Raw genomic sequence first — 11,064 nt, forward strand, 5'->3', positions numbered from 1 at the left:
GTAAACAAAGTAGAAGGGTAAATCATAAAAAAGACACAAGAATTTGGTAATTAACTAAAGTTTGGAAAAATTTCTCATACATAAACCATAAAAAGACACCAGTCTCAAATATGATTTCTTCGTAGCTGATTCTTAAACTCCTTTATATAATGTTTTTTTTCTTCTACAGTTACTAACTTATTTAGTCATAATTTTTCTGTTGTTGCATGTGTCATCTTGACTCTCTTCTCTCTTCGACTACATTAATGATTCTATGTACGATTTTTAATACAACAAAACAACTGTTATTAACTTTTTAATTTTGTCTCCTTAAAAGTAGGTGTCATTTGTACAAAGTACAAACGTAGTTACCTCACTAATTGTCTAAAAATTAGAAAGAGTCAGAAAGATGAATTGAAAAATGTAGAATGATAATATGTTCAATTTTTGGGAGATGACATTATTTTAGGACAAACTAAAAAGAAAAGTTTGACATATAAAATGAGACGAAAGGAGCAATATTTAATTTTTTTTTTAAACGGAGCAATATTTAATTAAACTAATAATTATTACAATCTTAAAGTATCTTCAAGGATAAATATTAAATCGTCATTTTTATAATTATAACAACCAACAACAATACAAGAAAAACTGAATTGAATACTTGACATTTCACATTTTACTGAATTTGGCTTCATTCTTTAAGCGATTTTTCCTATTCTCTGATAGCACTTTCGCAAACCTGCAATCCATAACATATAGAATGTTAGTTCCAATAAATAATAATACAAAGGAAATTTATAATTTTTTTTTTTGGAAGAAAAAATTTATAAAATTTTAAGTCAGATTATAGAACTATTATGATGTTAGCCCAATATTAACACATAAATGTAGTGGGTTGCATACTGATAGCAGTAACAATAATATCAAGTACAACACATTACACAATCATTATTGCGTGAACCGGGGTCCACATAACTGTGTGGACCACAGTGCAAAAATTCATAAAATACTTTATTTTAACTTATAAAATACATTATTTTAACACAAAATTAAATACATTATCTTATCTTAGAATGTTCATTACTCTAACATGCGTGCAAAACAAGAATTTTTCTAAAAATCAAAACAATATCGTTTTGAACCGTGGTCCTGTGTGGACCACAATCCACACAATAGTTTACCCGCGTTACACTAGAAAATTAAAGTAGTTATCCAAAATTTGATATTTTGAAAGAGAAATTTTAGAATCATATATTTAGGGATGTTTATTCAAATAAATTTTGATAGTAACTTAATTAGAATTAATATGATTATCGAAGATGGGGATTTAAAAAAAAAAAAGGTGATGACCTTTTCAAGGCTTCTTCATTTGTCCCACGAGCGTCATTAGGCTTATACTGTCCAGTCAAAAGATCCAATTTGGAAACACTTTTCTTCAGCAAGTTTTGCCCAACTTCTTCCAGTTTCTTCAAGTTCTCCTCCGTCGTCACATCAACCGAGGCCACATCTCCTTCTAAAGAATCCACCTGCACCCATTAATTACCATGTCAATTTTAGCTTGAAATTAATAAACTGACACCATAAAATCTTAAAATTTTTAAATTAAGACTAAAAAATATTTAACCCAATCGATAAAATTCAACTTGATAAGTCTAAAATTTATAAACTCGATGGCTGAAACGGACTACTTCAAAATTTAGTGGCCTGACTAGCCTGATAGCTCGAACCACTAAAGAATATTCTTTGTTTCACAAGTTATATAAAACAAAGTTTACTATGGAAGTTTATATGTAAAATTATCTTTAATTTTTTTATTAAATTATTAAATAAATTTTAATAAATATATTAAAATTTTTATTAAAAATCAATTATTTTTTATGTAAATAAGTAATGAAATATATATATAAAAAAAAACTTATTGTATTATTATGTTATAGTGTAATTAAATATATTAATTATTTTTAGTTGAAATTTGAAAATGAATGTTTATATTGATTAAATAATATATAAGTTTATATTTATTAATATAAATGTATTAATTTATAAAAATTTAAAATTAAAATATTAATTTAAAATATCAAAAAGTTTTAATTTAATTCGTTTAAGAAGTTCAACAACCTTATCTCAATTGATGTCCCTATCCATTACCCACATTGTCATAGTATTCTTAAACTCTCTTCTGCGTCCTATTTTATATATCTGGTTTGATTAATTAGACTTGACTAAAGTTATTTTCAATTTAATTTTTCATATATTAGTATATCTACTATCTATCTACTATACTAATAAGAGCCAAAGAGAGTTAGGCCTAAAATGGGTAGAAAAAATGGCGGTCAAATTATTTAATCAAATGGATGGTTCAGATGAATTATTTAATCAAATAGATGGTTAAGATAATTCAGATTAATATTATTAATAGAGATTACCTAATTTAACCTTACTTTTATGATTATCCGTTAAGTTTTCCGTTAAATATTCTCTTCTTAATAAATTAAATAAATTAGTAGTTACAACAAAAAATGATACATATGTATTTCTTTAATTTAGAATTACGTGTCTACAATACCTTTATTTGAAAAAATTATTCATTATCAAAAAATTAAATAAGAGAAATAATTTCATTAGTTATATTGTCTTTATTTTCTCTCATGCAAAGATTCTTTACATTCAAATTTATCAATTGATATTCATTACATTGTCCATTATCTTATTTTTACAATATCTTGAAATTAAATATCAAATTTATAGTACAAAATAATGTTATATATTTATTTACCAAGTATTTTATTAATACTATGAAAAAAAATTTAAAATAATTTGAAGCTAATTATATTAACTACTTGGGGATTGGTTGACAAAGAGAGTACTCAAATAATAACCCAACAAATTGAAGCGGAATCACTCTATTTTACTCTTATTTAATTAAATAAATTAGTAGTTACACCAAAAAATGATACATATGTATTTCTTTAATACCATGAAAAAAATAAAAAAGAATAGTTTGAAACCAATTATATTAACTACTTGGGGGATTTGTTGACAATGAAAGTACTCAAATAACCCATTACCCAGCAAATTGGAGCGAGAAACTACCTTTTAATATCTTTGGAATACATAATATTTTAAATTTTCAAATTTTTATTAATTTATTTAATCCTTTTTCTTAAACTAGGGATTTCTTTATCCACAATAACTCATTAAACAATAATGGTTGAACCAAATGAACCCCAAGCAGAACACCTAAAGGAAAGTCCATAGCTCCTATATCATAATCTCATTGCATGATGTTGTCATCTATGCTACCAACAATAACCGAATTGCAAATAACACACTACCACAAAAAGGAAGAGAACAAATAGTAAAGGTGAAAGACAATGACAATGTTACTCAAAAGAGAATTAAGAACACTTAGAAAAATTCAAATTAAAAGTAGTATTTATTTAAACTATCATTTTTAGACTAAATATTTAGACTATCGATTTTACAAGGTTGCAAACATTTATTTTAGTAATAATTATAATGAATTTTCTATATTATTTTGGATTCATATATACTTTGAGTTAGATATTTAAATAAAAAAAAATTCGACATTCAATTACCCATGTATAAACTTCTCCTATATAATCTTGCATTGATATCCTTTCAAATATTTATTTAAATATAAATATTGGGCATTAACACATTCGCGCAATGCGCGTATAAAACTAGTTAGTATATATATATAGTAGAGTTCAGGTGCGGTCTCGCTTTTTCGTGCGGTCAGTGCGGTTTACATTACTAGTGTTAATAAAATACACCACTCAATGTTCAAAAATGAACAACAGAAATATGCACCAGGCCATTAGGTACTCATCACCAAAAAACACACCACTAGTTACGCAAATATACACCACACAGTGTTCGAAAATGCATAATTAGAAACAGGAGAGTTATGGGAATATTTTTGTGCATTTTCATTGTTGTGCATTTTCTTAATTAATACAAGTGGTGTATTTTGTTAACATTAGTGGTGTATATTGCAGAGGAAGGCGCGACCACATTTGAATATATATACATATACATACATATATATATATATATATATATATATATATATATATATATATATATATATATATATATAAACTACATTAAAAGTAATATAAAATACGAAAATTTAAATTTAAAAATAATTAAAATTTAATAAAAAAAATAAATAAAGAAGAAAGAGACTAATAAATAATAAACTTGACATGACAGATAAAATAGGACAGATGAATAATAATAGTAAAATTTAAAATAAAAAAAATCTGACTTGAATTCGGAGGTAGTTGTCTCCGGCATCGAGGGAGTGGAAAATGGTGGAGATGTGATAATCCACCATGTCGGAGCTGGCATCGGAGAAAACATCGATCAAAGGGTTGCCGTCGCCGTGAGTCAACCATCCGATGATGCCCCAGTTGGCCGCCATTTTTGCAGTGTATTTCTGAGAATATTTAGAAGATCCTGTGCCTAAGGAAAGTACGAGGAAGCGTTGGCAGTCCATAGGATTGGTTCCCGCGAAATCTGGATTGTCTTTCCTCGCCATTCTTTGCGTCACTGTGCTGATCGCAACCAGAGTCTTATACCATGAAACAGAAAACGGAAAAGTTAGTTGGAAGAACAGTACAGCTAAAATGGGTAACATAATACTACAAAAGTTGATAAATCAAATTTATATAAAAATATAAATAAATTGGGATTTCAGTTTTTAGAAAATAGTCGGTTTGTACCACAGTCGATTAATTAATTCTCATGGGTGATAAAATGAATTACAATAATATAGTTGAGCATTTAAACTATATTATTATCAGCGAATTAGAACAACACACAATTGATTAGTTACTTCTCGAAGATAATAAAATGGATTACAGTGATATAATTGATCACTCAAACTATATTACTCTCCGCAAATTAGAACAACAGAAGAGCATTTTAATGCACTTCGAAATTTTGTTACAAATTAGAACAACAAGAGAAGTCATACAACCTGGTCCCCAAACTTCTTGGAGAGCGGACAAGAGAAAGTTTTTATATTATACAATTCAAACTTTCTCTAAAAGGGTATATATTGTATATATACTTATGCAAATCTACTTCTCAAACCTATGTGAGACAAAAATTTCTTCAAAACATTTCTATTCTCCTTTTTAATCAAATGAGTCTATTTTGATAATCAATTTCACATTTTACTTATTACCTATTTTGAGTGTATAGTACAATATATAAATTTGTTTGTCTTACTTCAAAAAATCATAATCCAATTTGACCCACCTCAAAGCGAGTGAACAACACAACACAAAATAACTACTTAAAATCTCATTTTGATTAAAAATTTCTATCAATAACTGCATAGACATACCGGATTGTTAGCGCAGACGCCGCCGTCGATGAGGTTGAACTCAAACGTGTTGCCTTTATCATCACTGTTTTCAAAATAGTGAGCAGGAAAATATGTTGGAGCTGCAGAACTACCTATGCATATGTCTGACAATTTAACGTCCAACTGGGGAGAATCCTCCGCCTGCAGCATATTACATTATATTCAATTCTCCGAAAATATATTACTAAGATTAAACCTTTATCACTCACTGAAAAGTTATAATTCATAAGGAAGACACAATTTCCTTTTCTTATACCGCTATATTTTCTAGAGGCAGGATACTAGACATAGCATTTCACAAACCTCCGCCCAACGATTTTCTAGCCATCAATTGTTGGATTGTTTGGCAGGACCGGTAAAGCAACCATGTCTAATACCCGACAGTTAGAAAATTGTTGTGCAGAGGTCGATGAAGTCCTTAAGAACTAAGTCCAACCCCAGTTCTGTCTAGAATAATGTGATGTAAATAAAGAAATAGATTGTATTTTCGCTACTAGTCATAACTTTTAGCATGATCGGTAAGCGCTTGATCATAACTGACTTGGTCTTTTACTAGCCTCGATCCATGTCCCAACATATAAATTATATGGACAAAAATGTTTGGTGCAGATATTTACCTCGCAGTTAGTGAACACAAGTGGTTGAAAGTTCTTGATGTCGAAGGTGGGGATGACAACTCGAGTCAAAGTTTGATGAAGACGAGTTTGTCCAAGCCTTTCTTGAAGAACTTTGTGGAGGTATTTACCGTCATATTTGGGACCTTCCAACAATTCCAAACCTCCTCTGATGGATCCAAACAGACCGCCTCTGTATCTCATGGCCGGAATGAAACCACTTTTTCATTAATTATTGTATGTTAAGTTACCCATATAATGCAACACAAATTGCATCCAACTATTAATTTATGCTTAGAGTTAATTACTGATTTGGTCCCTCGACTATTGAGATTCAACCACTTTAGTTCTCGACAATTTTTCTTACACAATTAAATCCTCGACTTTGAAAAAATTAACCAATTTAGTCTTCTGTTTATTTTGGTGTTAACTAACCGTTAAATCAGGACCAAATTGGTGAAATTCCAATAGTTAAGGGACCATTTCGGTAATTAATTATGACTGAAATGGTCCCTTAACTATAGTGAAATTATCAATTTGGTTCCGATTTAACGGATATCAAATGGTAAAAAAACGGAGGACCAAATTGGTAAATTTTTTCAACGTTGAGGACTTAATTGGACAAGGAAAATTGTCAAGGATCAAAGTGATAAAATCCCAATAGTCGAGAGACCAAATCGGTAATTAACTCTTTATGCTTAGTAATTCTCAAATTTAGGGATGTCAAAATCTTAACCCAGTGAAATAGTTTAGGGTGTTTGATAAATAGTTGTTAATTGATTGTGTTAATGGATTTAACTAATTAATAGCATTAACTGATTATAAAAAAGTGTTTAGTAAATTAACTGTTAGTTGATAGTTTTTTTTTTTTTTGAATACTACTAACTCTATTACAATGCAGTATCTGTTCATAACTACTTTCTCAACCAATTGAAGCACAACCCACCACCTCCCGTATAAAGGGAAGGGTTTGATGCCACTGGACTACAAGGTCATTGGCACTGTTAGTTGATAGTTAATTACATACAAAATGACTTTCTCATAAAATTAATAGAAAAAACTATTTTGAGCAACTTTTTAAATTTTAGCATTTTGAACCAATAAACTGTAACAAAAGCTAATTAATCAAACATTTATATTAATTATTTTATTCAATTAAACAACTAATAATGATCAAATAAGTCAAAATTAACTAATGAGCCAACTATTACTGAACAGTGCCACTATCTTTTCAGAATAAATTTCATATGGTACAAAGCAAAATACCATTACCGATGAAAATTTAGGCCTCGGTGAGTCGCCGTAAAATGGTGGAACATTTATGTAAATAAAATAATGAGTTAATTCCATTTTTGGTCCTTGATTTATATGTGGTAATCCAATTTTAGTCCTTTTTTATTAGAATATTCATATTTGGTCATAGTATTATTGTGACATGACCATTTTTGGTCCTCTATCAACAAAACAGTTGTAATGTCGTTAAATACAAAGGCATTTCGGTCTTCAATTACATATTTTTTCAAAAAAATAAACATAAAAATATAGCGGGGTCAACTTACTTTGTATAAAAATGATCGAAAAATCATTGTATTTAACGACATTTGAACGATTTTGTTGACGGAGGACCAAAAATGGTCATGGCATAATAATATTAGGACCAAATGTGGATGTTTTGATAAAAAAAGGACTAAAAGTGGAATATCACCTATAAATCTAGGACCAAAAATGGAATTAACTCTAAAATAATAATTTGAATAAATATTAGGAATAAGGGCCAAATTGGCCACTGAACGTAACGCGAAAGTGCAATCAGGCCACCCAACCAAAAAAACGTGCAATTACACCATTCAACAGCACAAACCAACCAAAAAAACGTGCAATTACACCATTCAACAGCACAAATCCGTTCGATTTCACCTGTATTACACCATTCAACAGCACAAATCCGTTCGATTTCACCTGTAGCCGGTTCTTGACCCGTCCTTCCGGTTAAGCGCTGACTTGGCAGATGACATGGCATTAGTAATTGATTTTTGTTTATTTTTCTTAGTTTTCCTTACTCCACGCAACCATCATATCAGTGAAACAAACATAGTATTAGGAAAGTAGAACCATCATATCAGTGAAACAAACATAGTATTAGGAAAGTAGTAAAGATGTGGTTTAATGTCGTCTAGTGGTGTTCTTCAAGAGCATCTGACGCAGCTCGGCAGTGTCGACCTCGTTAACGTGGCTCTCCGGTCTGTAGTATCCGGTTACGGGATTCGAAATCCAGGAGGTGGCGCTCTTCCCCGATTCATCCCCTCCTTTCTTCAAGGAGGTGGCGCTCTTCCCCGATTCATCCCCTCCTTTCTTCAGCATCGCGTTGCTCCTCCTTACTACGCCGGAAACAGACCCCTGCGTCGTCGCTGCCGCCGCCGTATAGCTCCTGGAAACAGAGACTTTTTCCAGCACAAAAGCAGAGACGAACTTGGCGCTGGAGATAGAACGAGCCATCGGAGAATTGACGGTGGTGCCGCGGCGGAAGGTTTAGCTCTGGCTTTACTCTCTCCCGCTGCGGCGAGCCGAAACCTGTTGTCTCTTTAGTTTGGTCTCTAGGGTTGGAGGAGTTACTCCACGCAACCATGTTTTGCCTGAAATTGCTCCTTAGATCCGCCGTCGTTCTGCTGCGACCCTTCCGATGTGTCGAGCTGCTCGTGAACTTATATATATATATATATATTTGTATACACTTAAGCAGTTAAGCTGGATAGTGGATACCAAGGCCAAAACCCTAATCTATAGCAGCAACATATCTCCCCCTGTCGCAACCTCTCCCCATCGCTGCCGACGCAGCAGATAAGATGGCGAAGAGAGCAGATCTGACACCACCTCCCTACCGCCGACGCCGACGAAGCAGATCAGACGAGGACGAGGACGACGCAGCAGATAAGACGGCTCCCTACCGCCGACGCCGACGCCGACGAAGCAGATCAGACGAGGACGAGGACCCCTACCGTCGACGAAGCAGATCAGACGAGGACGAGGGCGAAGCATATCAGACGACACTTCCCTCGACGTCGCCGACAGTTCGATAAGCCTATTCGTGATTTTATATTTTGATTTGTGTTCTTACACGCTGGAAGCAACAAAAACTAAGAAAAATAAACAAAAAACAATTACTAATGCCATGTCATCTGCCAAGTCAACGCTTAACCGGAAGGACAGGTCAAGAACCGGCTAACAGGTGAAATCGAACGAATTTGTGCTGTTGAATGGTGTAATTGCACGTTTTTTTTGGTTGGGTGGCCTGATTGCACTTTCGCGTTACGTTCAGTGGCCAATTTGGCCCTTATTCCTAAATATTAAAACATACCTATTTACCAAAAGAATTCATGTTTGGCTTCCGGATATTAAAAAAAGGTGGGCATTTAATCTTTTAGAACAATTCATGAGATTTGGACCAAAAGAATGTGAATTTCTCTTTAAATGATGTTGATTTATCTTAAATTGATAACATGATTCTTTTTCCTTTTTTTTTTGGCATATTTATAAAATTTCATCATCCTTTTTTAATTTACACTGCTACAAATTTTTCAAATGATACTATTTTTTATTAAAGCGATATCATTTGTTTTCAAAGCTATACTATACTATTTTTCAAATGTGAATGATACTATTTTTCAAAGCAATGTTATTTGAATTGTGCGTCTGTGCGTTTTTTTTAATTAGGTGTGTCAAATGTAACCATGGCCTAACTACAAGTAATTATAACTAGTTAAAAACTACGAAGTATATATAAATCTAAGGTTATGCTGACGACCTAGCTTATACTGCAACGACATAATATAAGAGAAACTTTTTATAAGAAGCTTCAAAATCAATTTCCTTTATAAGTATTAAATATATACTAAAAAAAGGTAAATAAAGTTACTATTATACCCTTGTGGAAAAATCTTAGGACCGTGTTCTTTGTAAAATGGCAGAATGTCTTTGGCAGCAAAAAGTGGACGCTTGTTTTTATCTGGAGCTGTTAACATGGCGGTCACCAATCCTCCGGTGCTCGTTCCAGCAATCACGTTGAAGTAGTCGCAGATTCTTACATTTTTACCGTCCAATTCCTAATAAAAAAATTAAAAAAAAATAAATTAATTTTTATTTTTAAAAAAATGCTTTAATTTCAACTCTCATATTAACTAATGAAAAAAATGCTTCAAATACTTTGATCACCAAATGTAATGTGTGTAATTTGACTGGTTAGTAGTCCAATCACAGTCATCTTAACTAATCAAAACGTGTCAAACCATTCTTATTGAGTAATATTGCTCTTGATTAATTAATTTCAGGTTGTTCATATCATTGAACTTCTATTATTTTTTTCTTGAAATTTATTATACAGTAAATTATTGCTTGTAAGAATTTCACATTTAATAGATACCAAGTCTAGTAAGAAAATTGTATTATCTATCTCTTGTAGTACAACCGGTAAGTTGAGAGATAGATATATAGAATTATAATAAATATAAGAAATTGTGCTACAAATACAGTAAAATTGCCATACAAATTATAGACTAATTTAAAGTAAAATTGATAAGAAATAGAAGTTATTACTTGAAGTTGGGCTTCAAGGAAAGCAAGAATAGTAGCAGGAATGATCCCTCTAATACCACCTCCATCAATGCTAAGAATTGTAATAAATTTCTGAGAGTTCCTGTTGGATGCCATTCGAAATGATTAACTTAAGGTTTGTTTTGGTGTACACTGAAAGTAGCATTTGTGTGCTTTTATAGGCATTTGATTAGACCAACTGATTGTTGTGTTATAATAAAATGATTTCAAGAAGAATTAAAAAATGATGACTGAAATATGACCCTATCTAAAATTTATATGAAGTGCTTTGATTATATAGTGATATTTGTACTTTAATCTTTGATTATTATTATTATTATTATTATTTTTTTGAAAACTTAATCTTCGATTATTAATCATCAATTTGTTCAGTTGAGTAAATTTGACAAAGAATGCCTCGTATGTCCTCAGCTACATGGTCTGACATGAAGAATGATGAAGTTTGGTGAATTATACAAT

General features: G+C 31.4%; 1 protein-coding gene across 1 annotated transcript; it reads right to left on the reverse strand.

Moving 5' to 3' along the window:
* Positions 1–574: 574 nt before the first annotated feature.
* Positions 575–10,717, reverse strand: LOC116023051 (patatin-like protein 1). The gene is made up of 7 exons (XM_031264007.1): positions 10,588–10,717; positions 9,919–10,097; positions 6,001–6,190; positions 5,363–5,524; positions 4,277–4,582; positions 1,333–1,508; positions 575–721 (listed from the first exon to the last, which is right to left on the reverse strand). Exons 1-7 carry the CDS (start codon positions 10,699–10,701, stop codon positions 652–654), a joined length of 1,197 nt encoding a protein of 398 aa, XP_031119867.1. The 5' UTR covers positions 10,702–10,717; the 3' UTR covers positions 575–651.
* Positions 10,718–11,064: the final 347 nt, after the last annotated feature.

This window comes from Ipomoea triloba, chromosome 6, assembly GCF_003576645.1.
Source record: "Ipomoea triloba cultivar NCNSP0323 chromosome 6, ASM357664v1".
NCBI lineage: Eukaryota > Viridiplantae > Streptophyta > Magnoliopsida > Solanales > Convolvulaceae > Ipomoea > Ipomoea triloba.

Excerpts from the sequence above, each read along its gene's own strand:
- LOC116023051 (XM_031264007.1), bottom strand. The coding sequence starts at position 10,701 with ATGGCATCCAACAGGAACTCTCAGAAATTTATTACAATTCTTAGCATT. Across the intron at positions 6,191-9,918 it reads CCTAAGATTTTTCCACAAGG|AGGCGGTCTGTTTGGATCCA; the intron begins GTATAATAGTAA and ends CATGAGATACAG. Across the intron at positions 722-1,332 it reads AATGAAGAAGCCTTGAAAAG|GTTTGCGAAAGTGCTATCAG; the intron begins GTCATCACCTTT and ends TATGGATTGCAG.